Source organism: Phyllobates terribilis, unplaced genomic scaffold (genome assembly GCF_046119375.1).
Source record: "Phyllobates terribilis strain yellow unplaced genomic scaffold, ASM4611937v1 Scaffold_8__6_contigs__length_399053987, whole genome shotgun sequence".
Classification (NCBI taxonomy): Eukaryota; Metazoa; Chordata; class Amphibia; order Anura; family Dendrobatidae; genus Phyllobates; species Phyllobates terribilis.
In genome coordinates, this window is record NW_027362768.1 from 164,058,893 (window position 1) to 164,081,193 (window position 22,301).

A 22,301-nucleotide genomic window follows, 5' to 3' on the forward strand; every position below is an offset into this window, starting at 1 on the left:
CACAGGCTACTACGGAGGTCTGTACCTGCAATGTCTGTGGCATTTGGATGTCAATAGGACCACTGAAATCTGCAATTGGCTGCATTGTTCAAGGACTAGAAGAATTTGTCATCAGATGTGCCCCCGATGACTTGCTCTCTAATCATCTTACTGTTGCAGTCAATCACAGGCTTTAGCGGTCTTGTTGATATTCTGATGGTGCGCTGTTCTAGTCATCTGACTGCTGCAGCCAATCACAGACTTTAGCGGTCCTGTTGACATTTAGACAGCTCACATCTCTGAAGCTCCTCGTCTGGGAACCATGGGGGTGACAGAAGGTAAGTCTATTTCTGTTAATTTGAAAACATCAATTCCTAGGACAAATATTTTTTAGCTCAGGACAACCACTTTAATATCTCCTCCTGACCGCACTGTCAGGAGACTTTAGCTGTAGTCGTCTACTTCCTTTCATAAAGTCTGGGCTGCAACAGTCTGTAACCTCAGAAGTGTCCCCAAAATTACTAATAATGTGAGCCTCCCTGCTGCTTGGCAGATTGCAGTTGAAATATTTACATACAGCAATGTTAATTATTACATTTGTTAAAGGAATCACTATTAATTCAGATCAATAAAAAAGACTCTATTGTAAACCCCAAATTGTGGGTTTTATAAACATTTTTTTACCTACAAATCATAAATAAAAGAAAAGTACTTGCCTGCTCTTCAGCCTGGCGTCTAAGGTTTTCCATGTTATCACTCATGTTTCTATTCGTAATTCTGAACTCGATTTCAGCACCTATTGGATATGAACTAAATTTTATTACTGTAGCTGATAAAAAGATCTTTGGATTTGCTGATGTTATATTACTTCAGCTGATGTTATATTACTTATGCCTGGATCATCTGATGTGACATATTGATCAGTTGGGTCGTACTGGGCTGTTACTTTATTTGTAGGTTGTTGACTGGTTGGGTTGGGCAGAACTGTTGATTTACTTGTTAGTTTTTGACTAGTTTGATTTGGCTGGGCTTTTGCACCCCTTTTGGGTTATTTCACAGTTGGGTTAGGCTGAACTGTTGCACATGCTGTGGGTGTTTGAGCTGTTGGATTGGACTGGGCTGTTGCACCCTTTGTTGGTTGTTTCACACTTAGGTTGGTATAGACTGTTGCATTATTTGTGGGGTTTTGTCCTGTTGGGTTGGACTGGACTATTGCTTTAATTGTGGGTTGTTGGGCAATTTTGTTGGGCTGAACCAGTGTTTTATTTATGGGCTGTTGGCCAGTTGGATAAAGTGGGACTGTTGCGTTTTTTGGCAGCTGCTGACCTGTTGGGATAGGCTGAACTGTTGCTTTATTTGTAGGTTGTTGACCAGTTGGATAAAGTGGGACTGTTGCGTTTTTTGGCAGCTGCTGACCTGTTGGGATAGGCTGAACTGTTGCTTTATTTGTGGGTTGTTGACCAGTTGGGTTGGGCTGGGCTAATGTATTCTTTGTTGGGTTTGGACTGTTGCTTTATTTGTAGATTGTTGACTGGTTGAGCTGGGCTGGGCTGATGCATACTTTTGTGGATTGTTGACCAGTGGGGTTGGGCTGGACTGATGCATGTTTTGTGCTTTGTGGGTTATTGACTAATGGGGTTGCTTTATTCGTGAGTTGTTGGCTGGTTGGGCTGGATTGTTGCATCATTTGAGGGTTGTTGACCGGTTGGGTTGGGCTGGAATTTCGCTTTATTTTTGGGTTGTTGGCTGGTTGAGCTGGGCTGATGTATCCTTTATGGGTTGCTGACCAATGGGGTTGGGCTGGACTGATACATACTTTGTGGGTTGTTGACCTGTTGGGTTGGGCTTGTCTGTTGCTTTATTTGTGGTTTGTTGGCTGGTCAGGTTGGGCTGCACTGCCACTTTATTTGTAGGAGGTTGGCTGGTTGGGTTGGGCTGGATTATCACTTTATTTGTAGTTAGTTTACCAGTTGAATTAGGCTGGACTGTTGTTGTATTTGTGGGTTGTTAGCCTGTTGGGTTAGGTTAGGCTGGACTGTTTTTGTTGGTTGTGGACCAGTGGGTTGGACTAGGCTTTTGCTTTATTTGCAACTTGTTGGACGGTTGAATTGGGCTAGGTAGTTGCTAAATTTGTAGGTTTTTGGCTGGTTGGGTTGGGCTATGCTGCTGGTTCATTTGTACCTCGTTGGGCAGTTGGATTGGGCGGAGTTGTTGATACTGTTGCACTGTCTGTGATCACTCCAGGAGATGTACTGTATCTTGTGTTATGTGTACTGGTCGTTCTCACACTGCCGGGTGTAGTTGTTGTACCAGATCTTGTGGTGGGTTGATATTCTGTGCTATATTTTGCAGTACTTGATCTAGCTGTTGTACTGGTTATTGTCCAGACATTTTCTGTGCTCTCAGTACTGGGTCTCCTTGTTGTGGTCCCACTGGTTGTGGGTCTGCTTGTTGTGCTGGATTCAATGATTGGATTTCTTCTGCTAGGTCTGGCTAGGGTTGGTGGAGAACTTGGGTAAGGTCTCGTAGGCTTGCGTCCAGGATCATCAATTGAACTTTTTGTTGTTCTTGTTGGAGTAGTTGGAACTGAATTGAAATAATAAATATTTTTAAAAAATAAAAGAAATCTATCATTCATAACTAAAGAAACAAAAGCTTTAAGTTGTTCTAATTAATTAAAAAAACACAACAAAAAATTAAAATCATTTCTCGGGCAAGATATGTGGGTATGTTCTCAATACAGTTGACTTTTTTTTCTCTTTAGTTCTACTGCATTTATTCATCCATTAGAGCAGAACAGCAGTGACCACAGTTTAGCTGCATATGCTAATGAATTTTTAGGTTGTCTGAAAACCACTTCTAATCTCATTATAGCACCAGGCTGCTGTCCTTTCTTTCCTTCATGCTTTAAACTGCAGCTCTACTTGTTCTTAGTTCCTGCCCTGTATAATCTCAAACTCAGGAGGCAGTATGCATGCAGAGAGATGGTTTTCATTATGGCTAGGATGATTATATTCTGCAAATAACTGAACTATTATAAACCAATTATCTACATTACCCAAAAACTATTAGTAATAGCAATAATGTTATTACGTGATCTTGTGTCTCGTTCTTTACTTACCTACAGTAGTTGTCGTATTGAATAAGACATCAATGTCTCCCAGTTTGCTCGATCTTTCCAAAACCAGCTTATCAAATACTCTCTGTATTTCATCAGCCGTGTGGTTGTTGTTTGGGAATATTGCCAAACAGTTAGCAATGACAGGGCTGTTACTGTGATAAAAAAGACACAAAAATTAGAAAAATAAATAAATTATAGTAATTAGTGATGAGCGGGCGTGCTCGTTTAACCCATTCACCGAGCATGCTCGGGTTCCTACCGAGTAGTTTCGGTGTGCTCGTATATTAAGTTAAAGTCCCTGCATCTGCATGATTTATGACTGTTAGTCAGCCTCAACACATGTGAGGATTCCCTAACAAACAGGCAATCCCTGCATGTGTTGAGGCTGTCTTACAGCTGTAAATTATGCAGATGCAGGGACTTGAACATAATATACAAGCACGTCGAAGATACTCGGTAAGCACCCGAGCATGCTCAGTTAAAGGGTTAAACGAGCACATCACTAATAGTAATATATTTCTGTACGATTGAAGTTAAAGTATAGAAAAATTCTAGCAGCTCCCATACTGGCAGACTTGACCTATCCATGAATTACTTAAATGAATTGTCCACTAGTTTATTATACTCTCCTACCGGACTGGTGCTATTCCAGCAATATTGGCGCTGTGTCTCCCCGCGCTCAAGTGACATTGTTATGGCATCTGACAGAACTGTGAAGGCTGCAGCCTTCTGGAACGGCATCAGTCAGGGAGGTGACTGTTTGTTTTTTATTTTTTATTTATATGGGGCATTTTAGTTTTTCTACACAAGCCCCCTGTCAAAGGCCTCTCACCCAGCCAAGCCAGTTCTCCTGCCTTGCACTGATGAGTGCCCAAAACGTGTCTGCAAATGGAGTTTCTGGTTTATATCCTAAATCATGTGGTAAGGTCCTTTAAAGTTATTATAGGGTTGAAGGACCCTTTAAATAGTATTCTCTAGAGTTCTTGCCTACTTCATCTCTGAAGAGGCTATTAGCCGATCTAATAGACACTAAATCACATAATGATTAATTTCCAGATTGCAGATCTTTCACTTACGTGAAGTTAGATATAAACACGTCCTGACAGTCGGGCAGCACACTGCGTATTAGTGGTATAGCCTGCGAGAGGAAATGTACAAAGTTTATAATCTAGGAATGAACATTTTGGCTTTTAAAAACTCTAAAACCTCCCAAAAATTTGGTAGTATGATGATAGAGTGGTCGTCTGATCTAGAATACCCATATGCATGTACTCTGTAAGATTCCTAATAGAGGGGCCGTCATGTTTCTCAATCCTGATATGTTGACCATAGCAGAGAGTGGTGTCAAGGGGCGGCTCACCCTGGAGGACCCAGCATGTGCACAGACAGTGCATTGATTTCAATGAGAAAAGTGTAATGTTTTATTTACTCTTTGGGGGCACTACAAGATAAGTGAACACTTGATCAAAACTTACCCCCAAATAACTAAGGACTCTAAGACAGAAACACTACAGACCTCACTTTAGACATAGGAGTCCATCGGGAGGAGTTGGTGTCCGCCATGTGCGAGTTCCTTCCCTTACATTATTTTCATATTTTTGTTTCTATAATGAAACAATAATACAAAAATAATAGTGTAGAGGGACGCCTGAGGCATCTCTTTGGATTGTTCCAACATTGTGCACGGGAAAGATTTTATCCCTTGAACTTATTAATGTTAACCCCTTAAAGGGGTATTCCCATCTCCAAGATCATATCCCAACATGTAGTAGGTGTAATAATAATAACATTAGCAAATACCTCCAATTAGAAATGTAGTATAGTATTTTTGATTCACTATCTCTCTTTCCTCATGTGCAGGTATCGCAGGACCTTAGGTATCCATGGTTACGACCACTAGCAACTAACTAACTGTGACTCTATCAGTGGTTGTAACCATGGATGGTCCTGCGATGCCTGCACATGAGAAAAGAGAGATAGCGAACCAGAAAAAAATATACTACATTTCTAATTGGAGATATTTGCTAATATTATTATTATTACACCTACTAAATATTGGGATAGGATCTTGGAGATGGGAATACCCCTTTAAGTCATGACATATATTCACAAATACATTAAATCAGGCTTGGAGTGGCCAACAGGAGAACAGGAGAATCCTCCGGTGGTCCCCCATGCAGGAATGGCCTTTCCAATCTACCTATATAAGAAGTAGTTGGCACAATACATGTTTCACTATGTACAAAAAAGGCATCATCTCAGCATTCATTTAACAAACTACCTGTGTATTATTATATAGAAACATAGGCAAATTTGTGAGTGAGGGTAATGTGATATTTGCATGTACCTGAACAGTGGGCCACCAGAGTCAATGTTACTAGTAGAGATGAGCGGTGTTCGACTCGAACTGTTCGCCAATCTCAAATTCGAGCTGTTTTGGTCGGTATTCGAGTCGTTCGACGAACGCGAACGATTTGCAAAAAATTCGGCTGTTCGAGGTTATGTTCGATAACTGTTCGTGCACCAAAAGTGTAACTGGATTTTTTCACATCATGCAGGGATAATCTGCCACTCACTGTAATGCCACAGCCATGGTGGTTGTGGCATTACAGTGATTGCCCAAATCGATGGGAACAGTGCTGACAGTGAAACATGAAAAGCCGGCAGTTCAGCAGCGGCATACACCGTACCCGACAATTTAGAACAGAAAGAATAGAGCATCACACATAGATTAGATAGATAGAAACATGTCAGTCACATATATACGAAGTATAGTGACAGTGTTGGTTACTGTACTTGTCATATAGTGTTAAAGGATTTATTTAAAAAAATAATAGTGTTTTAATGCACTGTCTCTTTAAGAAAGCCGGCCGGCAATTCAGCAGCGGTACCCGACAATTTAGAATAGAAAGAATAGAGCATCACACATAGATTAGATAGATAGAAACATGTCAGTCACATATATAAGAAGTACAGTGTTGATTACTGTACTTGTCATTTAGTGTTAAAATAAAGGATTTATTAAAAAAAAAATTGGCATGGGGTTCCCCGTAATTTTAGGCTCTAGCGGAGGTTAAGTTGACAGCTGGGGCAGATGTTTGAAGCCTGGGAAGGGGGTAATACCCACGGAGCTTCCCAGGCTACTAATATCAGCCCCCAGCTGAATACCTAGGCTTTACTAGCTATTAAAATGGGGGACCCCCCCCAAAAAATGACGTGGGGTCATTTTAGTCCACCGCGAGCTCCCGGCAAGCCAGGACAAGGACACTGGGGGCCAGCAGAAGGTAAGTATAAATGTATATTTTTTATTTTATTATTTTTTTTACAGGTACTATGGTTACAGTCTCCTCTACTCCAAACCCGGGTACCATCCGCACATTGAACCGCATGATATCCGCATGTGCAGATGCAGTGATGTGGATTCCATGCGGTCCCAATGCAAGTCAATGGCTGCGAAAACGCCGCGCTTCCGCAAAATAATTGGTAGTGCTGCTGATTTTTCTGCAATGATAATCCGCAGCAGAAATTTCCTCAGCATGTGTGCAGATTATCATTGGGGAACATGGCAGACCTTCTACCAGGCGTTTTTTAAGCGTTTCTGCAGCAGAATTGCCGCTGCGGGAAACGCTTAAAAAATGCATAGTGGGCACACAGCCTAAAAAAAAAAAATTATAAAATCTAAAATCAACCTCCTTTTTGTTAGCTAAGAAATTACAAATTAAAAAAAATACATGTTTGGTATTAAGTCCATAAATATGCGATATATCAAAATATAAAATCAAACAATAAATTAAATATTGAAAATTAAAGAAATATGAAATGTCAGAATTGCTTTATTTGTGGCTGCACTTCCATTAAAAAAGAGCCCTTATATATTATTCAAAGGAAAAATCATTAAGTGGTAGTGATGGAAAAAAAACAAACATATGGTGAAAGAAGGAGAAGAAACAAAAGTGAAAAAAAAAAATGTCTATGTCTTGAATGGATTGGAAAAAAGTCATTAGTTTCTGACTAAATAAGAATCTTTCCAGTCCCTCACAGCAAGCAGAGGTCAAACTAAGTATAGGAAGAAAGGACAATAACTTACAAGATCCCTTATCTTCTTGCCTAGTCCTTCAGTCTGTGAGGGGGGTTCACCATCCAGATCTGCCGTATATTCCAAGTTCATTACAATTGTGAAGGGATAACTTATTCCTGTAGAAGAGAAACAACAATTTATTTTCAGTTGACAGACAAATGGTATACTTGTAGATTTTTTTCAGTTTCCAGAAAATGATGGAGTAAAATCCTTCACCCAAAGAAAGTGACAGGAGATTGACATACAGAACACTATCTAAGTGTATATAGCTTATATTATTACAATATTGCCTTATCTAAGTCTTCAGCAGTACATTACAGATATTATTGATCTCCTCCCCTTAATAATGATATTGTGACATGTGATCATATGTAAGGGAATGGCAACCTATGCATATTGCCGTCATAGGAAACTGTCTGTTTTAGTCGTTCCGATCCTCTTGATTTTAACCGTCTCGCCTTGAGCAAGACAGAGTTTCTAGCTTGTTTAGGATCCAGGAGGAGGAGCGGCTCATAAGTGGAGAAAATAGCTGAATTCTCTGATATACGTTTTTATAGTCACATGTATTATTGATTTATGCAAAGTTTGTTGAAAGTTCAGTTCCCTTTTAAATGAAAACCAGTATAGCTGCAATCATGATCAAAACTCTTTTGGAAAAGCGATTTCTGGGGATTTGCTTTGGCATTACCCCAAGCATAACTTAAAAAAATGGGTAAAACATCATACTGACATGTCCCATATTTATATTTTTTTATTGTAAATATGATTATTATTTCTGATAGAAGTGATTGTCCCATGACCGATTTAATATGACATTGTGCTCTTAGATCTCACAATACCTAACAATTGAAAGAAAAAAATACTTTTGTGTGTATATATATATTACTGTTATATTCTTGTTATGTGCCCCCCTGCTGATTATATAGATACTTGCCACTGTTCTACCCTTTATTCTTTTTGATACACTCTCAAAATGTTCACCCAGTATGGCCAGAGCTGGTGGTTACACATGCTTAGGTGCAAAAAAAAAAAAGTAAAAAAAAAAATCCTATTTAAATATAACTATTTTGGGTGAAAAATTAAACCTTATATGACTATAATAAGAACTAAAATATAACCTATAAATAAAAGCTTCAGGATTTTGGCTCTCTATATTGAGTCTTCATGCTGCACCAGATTCTTCCACTTGGTGTCACTGATGTCTTTAGAATTCTGAGGCTTCCAGGGATCGCACAGACCTGATATCACTCTATGCAAGCAATGCGGAAGCAAATATTTTTCTGTGATTATGAATTCAATTTCCATATCTGTAGACTGGTGACTACTCACGTGAACTTATCAAGCACCCACGTGATCTGCTATACTCTGCTGTATCATATCACAAACATAGAGGGCAATTAGAGAAGAAATGTTATAATTTCTTTCATGTTGACATTTGGATTTAATGCAATTGTATTTTATAACCTGTCAATTACACAGACTCCTATGACAGCATGTCGGTATGTATCCACCAGAGTCTGAGTTTCATAGTCAGTTCTTTGGTGCTGTTGGATTATCCCTGAAGAGTGCTCCGATTTTATATATTTCCTTTTTTAACCTTATTTTTGTCAATTACACACGTTCTAAAACTCGGATAATAGAGGGTCTATCAGCTGGGACCACAACTGATCTCTAGCCTATGGCTGCCTTTAAGTGAGAGCATCAACTTGTTCCTGTTTCTCTCTCGGGATATCAGTGGAGACTGACCATACATATAGGGCTTTAATGAAACCCAATCTTTTGAGGTTTAAGCTGGCGATCCCATTGTTTTAACATTCCCATCTAATACTTTTAGTATGGTCAACATTTTTACATATTTGACTTATGTTTACATCGTGTCTATTAACGAGCTTTATCCTTTATCATTCTTTACTCACTTGAGGGAATAGTCTGACCGCTTACCATCAGAACGAACCCTTCAATCAAAAGAAAAAGAGGGATTAATATAGAAAACAAATATAAACGTATTATATCTAAACTCAATTAGAGACCAAGCAAATTCTGAGTTTTCAATTTACAGTTAAAAGTTTTCCTATTTTACATAAATATAGCTTAATAAAATGGGTGAAAAATCATGTCCCATATTTATATTTCTGTATTGTAAATATTATTATTTATCATAGAACTGATTGTCCCATGACTGATTCAGTATGAAATTGTGTATTTACATCTCACAAAACCTAATGATTGAAAGAAAAAATACTTTTTGTGTGTATATATGTGTATATATATATATATTCTTGTTATGCGACCACCTGCTGATTATATAGGTACTTGCCACACCACTATCCTTTGTTCTTTTTGATACCCTCACAAAATGTTCACCCAGTATGTCCAGAGCTAGTGGTTACATATGCTCAGGGGCAAAAAAAAAAATAGTTAAAAAAAAATTCCTATTGAAATATTACTATTTTGGGTGAAAAATTAAACTTTCCAGTAAATTTTGTATCAATTATTCCTTCCCATGAATTTTCTGTCCATAAATAAGAAGATTCTTGTAAATACTGTAGTCAGCCCTGCTCTCTGATGAGAAGTGGATACATGTGTATCCAGTGAAGACAATGCTCTAAGAGCTGAACATATTAGCAAAGGCTGCCAAAATCCCTTTATGGCTTGCTACAATTTATCAATCGGATGTTCAAACAGAGCATAATAGTACTTGGAGACCCATAAATTGGAGCGACTTTCACTGTCTCAGTTGTTATTATTGTGATTACTTACCTGCCAGGAAAAGCAGAGGGGTCCCCAAAGCCATAGTCCTGTTTATTCTGGGACTTTGATAACAGTCTCAATTTCAGAGCCTAGAAGCCTGCAATGCAAAAGTGATTTTAGTTACAGGTTCAAACTAATAGTCATGAAGGAGGGAGCTATAGTGCATGAAATGTGGTCACTCTCCATAAGATGAGGATGGTAGTATATCTTATGCACTTTAGTGGATATACTATTATTCTGATTTAGACTCCAGCCCTGATTGTGTTTCCCGGCTGTTGTATAAAGCAAAAGCTTAGCAGAAAGTCACTAAAGGGAAAGAATGATTTGTAACTGGAAAATTGGATTTTCAGTATTTGCTTTGTGAAGCCTAATTTTATATGTTTATTTATTTATTTATTTTCTAAAGTAAAACTCTTTATGTGAGAAGTCACAGTCAGGACAAACACAACGGGTCAAGGAATTGTCTGCTTTTGATTTCGAATTAGGACTTATAGGAGGGTTCTCACCTGTAAACCAGTGCAAAATGTGGTTATGATAATCAGTAATAGAGCGTTCTGTGTGCAAAGGTTGACACTGTTCTCAGCTCACAGGTCTTGCATACGCAGGATGTAGTGCTGCTGAGAGCGATAATTTTTAAGCAGGCTTAAAAATAATTTCACCTAATAAACGAGCGCTTTGCTTGTTCATTGGGTGATTGGCATCCTGTTTACACTAGTCAATATAATTTCTAGAAACACTCGTTTCCTGAAAATCATGCAGTATAAATCCTGCATAACTGCTAGGTTTCCCTACAGTTTACTACTGATTATTTGGGTTCCAGCATATTGTCAAGTTACTCTTCTAAAAAGGAAGGGATTTCCAAAAATGAAAACCCATTTATGGTATTTCTCGTCATACATTGCTATTTGCTGCAGATTTTATTAAGGAAAATTCTGCAACTGTCCCATTTATCAGAAAAAAAACTCCATTCAGATGAATGGAAAGAATTTTCAGTCACAGAAATTTCTTGGGAAATAAAGCTGCATTCCGGGAATTCACTCTTAATAAAAGTACTTTTCCAAGAAGACAGTGATAATCTATGTGGTCCAGTTCACATATCACATCTGGAATGCATTTTTTCTTTATTATAAAAAGGGATAGAGATGTTGATATAGAAATATAAGGGGTTGAAATGTGAAGAGGCAAAAAAATAAACTAAAAAAAAAATATCTTCTGGTCTTTAAAAACAAAATTAACTCTCTTCTTAACCGATTTAAAAACAAAAAACAGAAAACTTTTCTAATAAACATCTTTTGAGGGGTGGAGGAGTCTTTGAGCTGCTCAACAATCTAATTTCTATAGGATATCTTTTTATTTTTTGTAGCAGAGTGATCCCAATTATTTCATCACTACTTATTCCTTAACCCATTCCTGATTATATAATGTAGTTTTGAGTCATTTCCTGGCAATTTTAGATGAAATGAAATGAGCTGTCACTAGTACAGTTGATATATCATATCCAATAAAATGATATTGCTTATTCATTATGGAAATGAACGAGGCAAAAGTTGAAAATATGTTGATTATAATTATGTACATAATAAAGGCAGGCTCGTAAAACCGGTCTTTAAGTTATGATAGATCAATCAACATTTTTTTTTTTAGCTGCGGGACTTTTAAGTTACTCAGTGATAGTGACAGCGGCAGACAGATTAAAGGCCAGACTAGAACAACCATGGTGAGAGCTTTGCAATTTTCATACAGATCATGCAAAGGTTACCTTGACTGAAATACCACAGCCCTGGGATGTCATGACACCTGACAATGGACATTGAAGATAACCTTCTCTGACAAGTTGCGTTGTGACTCATGTCCTGTACTACACCTGTGGCAGTCCCCCAAGTCCACATTTTTTAAGGGTATGTTTAAACATCTGGCAGTGGTTTAAAAACCTGTTTACACAGGCAGACAGTGCTGTAGGATGAGCACTGAATAGTTGTATCAGTGTGCATAAGCAACCATTGCTCTTGTCAGCGCGAGTACGATATGCTGCCAAGAGTGATCATTTTTAAGCAGGCTTAAAAATCATTTTACCCAATGAACAAGTGTTTTGCTCATTTATCGGATGGACGGCATCCTGGTTATACTGCAAGATTATCATGAAACAATCATTCCTAAGAACACTCATTCATGATCATCTTTCAGTGTCAATGCTCCTTTCCCGACTGATATTTTGTATTTGCTAGTGCACTGGAAACACCAGTCATGTTGTCCATTATAATTTAGTGACAACAAACCCCATGAGCTCGATATCCAACAAACTTAGAAAATCAATGATGAACTTCTTTTTTTCCCAGTTGATGTCTATGGGAGATTTGGGCTGTGATCAAAGCAATTTTTGGAATCTCGACCAGGTGTCTAAAGTCTACAGTAACCGAACCATCCCTGTGATCATTGTACTGGAAGTTCAAAAAGTCTTAAGTTTAGAACCCACTAGATGTTTCAAAGCTAGATATATATTAGTGATGAGCGAGCATGTTCGTTACTCGAGATTTATGAGCATGCTCGGGTGTTTTCCGAGTATTTTCAGCTTGCTCGAGTGTTATGTTTTAGTCACTCCGTGCTCATGATTTGCAACTGTTTGACAGCTTTAATACATGTGAAGAATGACTGTTTCTTAAGCATTCCTCACATGTATTAAAACTGTCAAACAGTCGCAAATCATGAGCACAGAGTGACTAAAACATAACACCTGAGCACGCTGAAGATACTTGGGTAAACACCCAAGCATGCTCGCCGAAAGGGTTAACAGAACATACTCGCTCATCACTAATATCTATGATACTTCATTTTATGTAGAATCTTTCCAAATGCTACATTTGCTAGTATTTTAGATAGTCCAGGAGGGTCACTTAAGGAAAGGCCATGCTTGCTGTCCCACATGACTTCCTACCCTTGAGTCATCGATTGGGTTTATATGGTATGTCTTGAAAGCAAGTGTGACTATTCTTCTCATCTCCTTGTGATCTATTGCTTGATCTTTGGTAGAGCTGATAATGTCACCTATGGACTATATCAAACAGCGGCCTGAACATCTTATCAGGGAATATGTAAAACTTTGTAATTGACAACTATCAATAAACTTGTTTTTCTTTTATTTTTTTTACTGGAGATTCTACGTCTTCAGAAACATCATTGCAGATTTTTTTTTTATAAAATAGCGCCACACCTGTCCTTGGCTTGAGTCTGATAGTCAGAGGATCCCCAAATCCAGGTGTGAAAAACTTGTTGCATCATTCCTAAGAAGACTCATGGCTGTACTAGCTCAAAAGGGGGCTTCTACTCAATACTGAGCAAAGGGTCTGAATACTTATGGCCATGTGATATTTCAGTTTTTCTTTTTTAATAAATTTGCAAAAATTTCTACATTTCTGTTTTTTTGAGATGGGGTGTAGAGTGTACTTTAATGAAAAAAAAAATAACTTTTTAGAATTTACCAAGTGGCTGCAATGAAACAAAGAGTGAAACATTTAAAGGGGTCTGAATACTCTCCGTACCCACTGTATATGGGAGGAATCTGCAATGTTTTTCTAATCCTTTACTGTTTATGCAGGTCTACGTTCTTTAATTGGTTTTGATTCACCCATTATTACAATCATCAGGCAGATATAAGTGACACGTTGTCTCTGGCTTTATAACAATCAGCATAGTGCATCATGGAGAACCAGTCCAGCCCAGTGCTCTAATTTCTTGCTGATCCATACTCTCAGGATTGTAGTTATGAACCGGCTGATGGGATAATGACTCTTGCATTACATTACCATACATTTAAATGTTATGAATATTAAGCTAAACACTTAATATTCAGATCACGTTGACTTACATACCATCTACTCTGTATGAATGAACTCTGTAGTTTTCATACAGTTTGACTGTATTCACATGCTGCGGTAAGTGTGGATAAAAAAAACTGCAAAGCTTCTGCGAAACAACAATATAACCAAACCCATATTCCATGGGTAGGTGTAGTGTGTTTTTAGCAATGTGTTGCTTTTCATTTTTTACTAACTGGTTACTAGAAGATGCGTGAGAAACCCACATCAGTGTTTTTTGTTGTTTTTTTTTAATACAAGAAAAATGGATTATTAAATGTTGGGAAAAATGGAAGCTAACCTGCGCTTTCTGGAATCACGATAATCCAATGATAAAAGTGAATGTAAGTTTATGGTCAACGCGTTTCAGAGTCGACTTCTTCTTCAGGACAACCATACATAAAAACCTTCCTATTTATGGTAGACCTGAGTAGACCTGAAGAAGGAGTCAGTGTGACTCTGAAATGCGTTAACAATAAACCTACATTCACTTTAATCATTGGATTGTCGTGGTTCCAGAAAGCGCAGAATAACTTCAATTTTTCCTGACATTTAATTCTATAACATTGTGGAAGCTGCAGTGTCTGGATTATAGGTTTTTAAAGTGTTGTGTCTCACACAACCCTAAAAGGTGAGCAGTTCTACCATTCCTCTAGAACTTATTTACATGGATAAGGCCCTATTGCGCTCTTGCATTTTTATCAATTAAAATGGATGACGTACAGATGGTAGAAGTAACACACTGATCAAAAATGGATGAAAATCAGATTCAAAATCAAAATCTGATTAAAAATGGTCCACTTTTTTGGAAGAAGAAAAAAAAAGTGGATATGTGACTAATCCAGTGCTGGCGAACATCTGATAAATTATGTTCCTGTATGGGCCACAGTAATTGGGTCTTGTCAGACTCAGATCAGCTTGAACTTTAAGGGAATAAGACCCCTAAGATGGCATCCAGTTTCAGGGTGGCAATGTGACAGACACAGGAAGGCTACCTTTAAAGAACTCTACTAAGTATGAAGCAGACAACAGTAGCGTTTACCTTCTCTCATGAAGTCGATGAACTTTATGGTTAGAAAGCAGAAACAAGTCGTGTCACACATCATAACTTATCATACTTTGCACTAACAAGGGGCAATATCCCAAAACACCGTGTCTGCAAATTGAGATTCCGATTTGGCTTTTATCCTAAATCATATTGCAAGACTCGTTAAAGAGTCGATAGTGATTGTAGGATCGCTGCTTCCAACAGGTGACGATAAACAGTTCAAGTCCTCTTTCTCTCTGAAGAGGCAACTTGCATATTACATTTCCCAGAGGAGCATTGCATGGCGAATACGCCTCCTTACATTGACATGCCAGAGCCGGTATTTCACTCTACACAAGGAGAAACGTTACCCCTTAGACCTCAGTCCAGAGCCTCTCACCCAGCCAAATCAGTTCTCATACTTTGCACTGACGAGGGGCAATACCCCGAAACACCATGTTTGCAAATTGAGATTCTGATTTGGCTTTTGTCCTAAGTCATATTGCAAAACTCATTAAAGAGTCGATAGTGATTGTAGGATTGCTGCTTTCAACAGGTGGCGCTATGAAGAGGCAATTTGCACTTCATAACTGAGGCACTGAGCTTGGCCATAACACAATAACGGGAACAGTCTGAAGGCTTAGTTATTATATTAATGGGAGGTAAATAGCTTTACAGTTACACTACTAGGAGACCAAAGCTTGCTGCTTATACTACTAGAAGGCACATAACTTGGTGGTTACAGTACTAGGTTATACTAATAGCACAGATTCAGGACACAATTGGTTCTATCACTCTATATCGGTCTACCCATTCAAGACACAGCTCATCTCACTATCTTCAGCTTAAAGGTACCTGGAGACTTACCACAAGATGTGATAACACCTAAAAATAGTGTCCATATTATATGAATTAAAGGGAAATCACTCACAACATGTACTAATAACTCAGGTTGGCTAGTTAATTTATTACACCAACTCAACAATACAGTTGAAGTCTTCTGTAAAAGGTTCTGATGATGCTTTTCATTTTAATGAAAAAAATCTTCTGAAGAAGCCATGGCTCTAGCCCATCCTGCCAACCCAAATCTAGAGCTATCATATGCTGAAGTTACTTTATTTATTTTAAATTATTATTTAATGGAATGTTCTCACTTTCATGACCTATTAATCAAATATTTCAAACAGATTTAGGAAGGTAAGAGTGTAGAGTTGGGAAGCACCAACAATGTCACAACAGTGAGTATACTTCCTTTTACCTAAAGAGGTTTTCTGGTGACTTTCCAAAGAGTAGGCATTGTTACATCTTTGAGCAAAGAACGAGAGATGGAGTAACCATAAACCACCAGATAGAATAAAAACAATATTTTTAATTGAAAGACATTAAAAAATTACATGACATATGTGAATGAGGTCTCTTACACTCTTACAGGAGGAACAAGAAAAAGGGGGGAGGGGGACCTATCCATATGAAGTATCACCCATGGGAACACAAACTTTAAGGCACCATATATAAAAAAAACGTGTATATACAGGGTATAGTCAACAATTTCAAAATAATGAATAACAATGTTGTTGAGTAAATGTGTGTCACCTCAACGTCACGTATTATGCAGAGTATAGAAAATCCATAATGTCAGAAAAAGAGGGACACATGAAATATCTTTAAGCAATACCTGTAGATGAGCCTATACGGATTCAAAGTAAAAGATCAAAGCACAATGCTAAACTTACTCATGGTGAGTGCAATAAGGACTCCCTACACTGCCCCTACGCGCGTTTCACTTTAGTTTTCTCAAGGGGAGGTCCTTTCTCAAGGGGACCTCTTCTTGAGAAAGCTAAAGCAATACGCACATCAGAGCAGTGTGGGGAGTCCTTATCACACTCACCATGAGTAAGTTTAGCATTGTGCTTTGATCTTTACTTTGAATTCCTATAGGCTCATCTACAGGTATTGCTTAAGATATTTCTTGTGTCCCTCTCTTTCTGACCTTTTGGTTTTGCTATACTCTGCAAAATATGTGATGTTGAGGTGACACACATTTACTCAACAAAATTGTTATTCATCATTTTGAAATTGTTGATTATTCCATGTATTCACACGTTTTTTTTATACATGGTGCCTTACTGTTCATGTTCCCATGGGTGATACTTCATATGGATAGGTCTCCTCCTTTTTCTTGTTCCTCCTGTAAGAGACCTCATTCACATGTGTCTTGTAAATTTTTAACGTCTTTCAATAAAAAAATATGTTTTTTGTTCTATTTGGTGGTTTATGGTTACTCCATCTCTCTTTTTTTGCTCTTAGATTATAGGAGTACTCCACCCCCTTACAATTTCTTCTTACTATTGTGGGGAACTTTATATTTCTTATAGTTCCCATACGACATTAATATATGATGTGCTATTTGAATATTTGTTTAATAATGTTACGTCTTTATTGTGTAGCATTATGTACAGTAAGGCAGTTTTGAAAAAATGTAGAAAACCCTATTAAAAAACTAATTTCTCAGTTTTTTGCCATTCAATTTCTCCTGCTCTTTTTTGCTTTGGTTCAACCATATTTTCATATTTCAGTGCAGTCGCAGCTTGTTTGATGTGCTGCTATCACATCCCTGCCATTAGACTTCCCACAGCCATTCACATGTGTTGTGGATTATTAATTTTGACCCTTCAGCTTATTGACAGACGAACAGACTTCTGGTCAAGGTTAGAATTTATGATTCTTTCAAAAAGCAACAGATCCTGCACACCAATTATTTCACTACCACCAACAACTATGACTGCTGTATGGGGTTTTTACTGGAAATTGCTGAATTTGCTTTACACCAGACGTTATGATGTATTTTCAAGGTTTTTTTTGCTGTCTCTAATTATATATAAAATTATTACAGTTGCTCCATTTCCCACTCGGTCTGCAATTCGTTTGTTTATGCTACTTTGCAATAAATCCCATTTTTGCCCCCTGTCTCTTTTTGCATGTCTTTGGCTGCTTTATTAGAATACTACTAGTGAAATCATAAGTTTCAATATCATTCAGTCATATATTACAATATTTATATGTCATGGCTTTAAAGGGAATCTGTCACCACTCTGAAGTTATCAGACATGTACTATGGCTATACAGGGTATAGAAAAGTAAATCTATACATACCTGTATGGCCCAAAGCAGAGGTTTGATTGCAGAGAAATGCGTTTTTATCACCTACGTTTTCCACAGACTTGGCGTCCGGGGGGCGCCAAGAAATCCCCGCTTATGTGCTTATTATTCCCCCAAATCCCCGCCTATGTGCTTATTATTCCCCCAAATCCCCGCCTATATGCTTAATTATCATATTCCCCCCTCCCCTGCATGTCACAGGGCCCTGTGACATGCACTGTGCTCCCTGTCTCCATGTGCAAAGCGCCGCTCACATGCAGCGCTCTTTGCTTCCTCCCGGCCCCGTCTCTCCGTGCACTGTGCCACAGGTTTCTATTGCGCAGGCGCCGGGAAGTGACAGTGACTCCCCGGCGCCAGCGCAATAGAACACTGTGGCGCAGTGCACGGAGAGACGGGGCCGGGAGGAAGCGAAGAGCGCTGTATGTGAGCTCTACGTGAGCGGCGCTTTGCGCATGCCCGGGAAGTCAGGGAGCACAGTGCACGTCACAGGGCCCTGTGACATGCAGGGGTGGGGGGAATATGATAATTAAGCGTATAGGCGGGGATTTAGGGGAATAATAAGCACATAGGCGGGGATTGCTTGGTGTCCCCCAGACGCCAAGCCTGTACAAAATAGAATTGATTAAAGCGCTTTTCTCTGCAATCAAACCTCTACTATAGGTCATGCAGGGATGTACATATAGATTTACTTTTCTATACCTTGTGTGGCAGGGTACACAGTAGGTTACTTATCATAACCCAGAGCTGTACTCAATATTCTGCTGTTGGGGTCATTGTGTCATACATTACATTACTTATACTGTACTGATCTTGAGTTATATCCTGTATTATACTCCAGAGCTGCACTCACTATTCTACTGATAGGGTCACTGTGTACATGCATTACATTACTTATCCTGTACTGATCTTGAGTTACCTCTTGTATTATACTCCAGAGCTGCACTCACTATTCTGCTGGTGCAGTCACTGTGTACATACATTACATTACTGATCCTGTGCTGATCCTGAGTTACATCCTGTATTATACTCCAGAGCTGCACTCACTATTCTGCAGGTGCACTCACTGTGTACATACATTACATTACTGATCCTGTACTGATCCTGAGTTACCTCTTGTATTATACTCCAGAGCTGCACTCACTATTCTGCTGGTGCAGTCACTGTGTACATACATTACATTACTGATCCTGTACTGATCCTGAGTTACATACTGTATTATACTCCAGAGCTGCACTCACTATTCTGCTGGTGCAGTCACTGTGTACACACATTACATTACTTATCCTGTGCTGATCCTGAGTTACATCTTGTATTATACTCCAGAGCTGCACTCACTATTCTGTGGGTGTAGTCACTGTGTACATACATTACATTACTTATCCTGTACTGATTCTGAGTTACATCCTGTATTTTACTCCAGAGCTGCACTCACTATTCTGCTGGTGCAGTCACTGTGTACATACATTACATTACTGATCCTGTACTGATCCTGAGTTACATCCTGTATTATACTCCAGAGCTGCACTCACTATTCTGCTGGTGCAGTCACTGTGTACATACATTACATTACTGATCCTGTACTGATCCTGAGTTACATCTTGTATTATACTCCAGAGCTGCACTCACTATTCTGCTGGTGCAGTCACTGTGTATATACATTACATTACTGATCCTGTACTGATCCTGAGTTACATCCTGTATTATACTCCAGAGCTGCACTCACTATTCTGCTGGTGCAGTCACTGTGTACATACATTACATTACTGATCCTGAGTTACATCCTGTATTATACTCCAGAGCTGCACTCACTATTCTGCTGGTGCAGTCACTGTGTACATACATTACATTACTGATCCTGTACTGATCCTGAGTTACATCCCATATTATACTCCAGAGCTGCACTCACTATTCTGCGACAAGATGGCATTGATGGCTTAAAAAAAAAGATAAAATTATGATTACAGTCATTTTATAGTTATTTTCTGAAGGGATTGGGGCCAATAACTGTACATTACTCTAAAACAATAGGGTACATCCCGAGAGGTAGGCAGCCCATGCAGCTGATATTGAGCCCAAGAGGATCACCCAGTCCTATATCTCTCCTCTATTGTGAACCTTCATGGAACAGTATTGGGGAATGGTTTTTAACAAGGGTTAGGAAGAAGGATCATGTTTTATCTCATCCTAGTAGATGGGTCCCAACTGAAGTGAATGAAAAAGAACATAATCAGGAGCAACAGTGTAGGATTCTCCGTAGACTTGATCTTCTGACTCACTAAGCTCTTATTATGTTTTCCCATCACACCCTTCAGAATGGATAAGTGCAGCTCCAGAAGTAAGTCGCTGTTGATTCTAACAGTAACCCACATAGTTATCATAGTAACCAGATGTCACATTCACTAAGCGTACCGCTATATCAGGACCGGTTACATGTAGTGATCCCATGCAGTGATACAGAATGTTCTGTTGCATTTGTAAGAATTCACCCAAATTGTCATTAGTTATGCCAATAAAGCTGAATCATTGCATAATGAAACGCTCTAATACTTCCTGAAAGATTTTGTGTTCCGATTCTTCACTGCAAGATCTCTGCTTCCTTTAAGCGAATAGGTCAATTATTGTTTAAATCCAGAAGTTTAAATCCTTTTAAAGTGTTACTACAATTGTATCCAGTCTTAGTAATCATTATGTAGACTGGACACAATTGTAACAAATCTGTCAGCTATTAGAAGGACGATTTTTCATCTTCTAGGTGTAAACTAGAAAGTAGCCATCAGGGACAGCAGGCAGGGATTTATTTAATAGTGAAGAATTGAAACACGACGTACTTTAACAATGGCAGGTCGAGAAAGAGAGGTAAAGGGAAAGTTAAGTAGGTGTCCAGTGCCTTTTGTAGGAAATTAAGCTGCAGAAGTGTGGAGTTTACAGCAAATGCAAACCAGGCACTTTTTGCCAAGAGGAGGATCAAACCAGTCAACCTGTCTTGGCCAATGCATGAATAGCAAAATAATGGAAATAATGGTTTACACACAGAGTAGACTAAAATTAGCAGAACCCCAACAGGAATGGCAAACAGCCTAAAATGTATGAAGACCTCCTAATTCTCCCTCGACCAGGCTTGAACTGGCCCACAGGAGAACAGGAGAATCCTCTGGTGGGCCCCTGTGCTGGAGTTGGCCACCACTCTCTTATACAAGCAGCACAATATACTTGAATTACTATGTACAAGCAAAGGCAGCATCTTATTCTTTTAACAATCTACCGGGTTCATTGTTATATAAATTTGTGATTGAGGATAATGTCACATTTGCATATAGTTGAAAAGTGGGACCCTGGAGTTGTTTACTGGTGGGCCCTTGGCACCCTAGTCTTACACTGCCTCCAACTGATGATGTTGGGTGAGATAAGGATCAGGCAGCTTCAACATCACATTTTTTAGTTATTCAGGTGATAGGCCGCTGCCAGAGCCGTTTGGCAGCAGCTTTCTCTTTTTTCTCCTTTGAAAACACATGAACACTCAGTCGAGCCAAATATTTATCTCTATGGGAGAATCGGGAGAGATAGTTGACGGTTGAATGAGCGCTCGGATGACAGCTGTCGTATGTGTATAGCGGGCTCAAATCTTTGTCCCTGATGAAGACTCTTGCCCGTGACTACATTTTCCCCTTGGTTAGCTACAAACCAGCCCCAAATCTTGTGTGAATGAGGGCTTAGGCTGCACCATGTCATTGTCTATGTGGTATCCAGGCATTGTGGCACTCACCTGTCCTATGTGTCCTCTTGCCCAGAATAGTCCTTTCAGACTCAGCTCAGCAGACTGACAGACATGGCAGATGGTAATAGCTCTTATAGGGAGGTTCGGGAGAGATGCCACTGTGGAATGGCAGCACATTCTCCTGCAATGATAACACAAGGTACCTTGAAGGATGATAGACTCTCAAGGAGCGCAGCATAACTGCTGGCAGAAAAATGTAAGGTATGATGTCTGACTCATGTGCTGTCACATACACTAGAGGAGAAGGAACAATAATCTAAAGATGGGAGTGGTCCTCTTCTTTCAGTCTTTTCTTATTTATCACTGACTCTTGGAAACACCACCATTACAGCTTCCGGATGGCATTGTTATGAAGAAATATGGAAGCAAGATATATTGCATTGAAACTGAAAAGATTTGCCTTTGGATACCTGTGAATATTGGCTGACAACCCTGCTGGGATATATTGGGAGTAGTATCGTTTGTTGTCACCCACATTTCTTATTGTATTGAACTGTAATCTGGCTTTTGGGTATATAGACTATTCAAAATTGTTTAAGTCCTTACAAAATAAGGTTGGT

General features: G+C 38.9%; 1 protein-coding gene across 22 annotated transcripts in view; it reads right to left on the reverse strand.

The window, feature by feature from the left end:
* The window catches only part of LOC141156998 (uncharacterized), an 88,772-nt gene extending 66,827 nt beyond the window's left edge, over window positions 1-21,945 (reverse strand). For 6 of the 22 annotated variants that reach the window (XM_073643661.1, XM_073643663.1, XM_073643662.1 and 3 more), the window contains exons 1-8: window positions 21,730-21,943; window positions 9,939-10,026; window positions 9,095-9,133; window positions 7,188-7,294; window positions 4,177-4,238; window positions 3,101-3,252; window positions 2,161-2,565; window positions 696-775 (exon numbers count right to left, since the gene is read on the reverse strand). In XM_073643661.1, the coding sequence (XP_073499762.1) occupies window positions 696-775; window positions 2,161-2,565; window positions 3,101-3,252; window positions 4,177-4,238; window positions 7,188-7,294; window positions 9,095-9,133; window positions 9,939-9,972 (879 nt within the window). In that variant the 5' untranslated portion in view covers window positions 9,973-10,026; window positions 21,730-21,943. Of the gene's footprint in view, window positions 1-695; window positions 776-2,160; window positions 2,566-3,100; window positions 3,253-4,176; window positions 4,239-7,187; window positions 7,295-9,094; window positions 9,134-9,938; window positions 10,027-21,729 lie in introns of all 22 variants that reach the window. The other 16 variants (XM_073643659.1, XM_073643664.1, XM_073643656.1 and 13 more) reach the window with 10 other exon arrangements.
* Window positions 21,946-22,301: the final 356 nt, after the last annotated feature.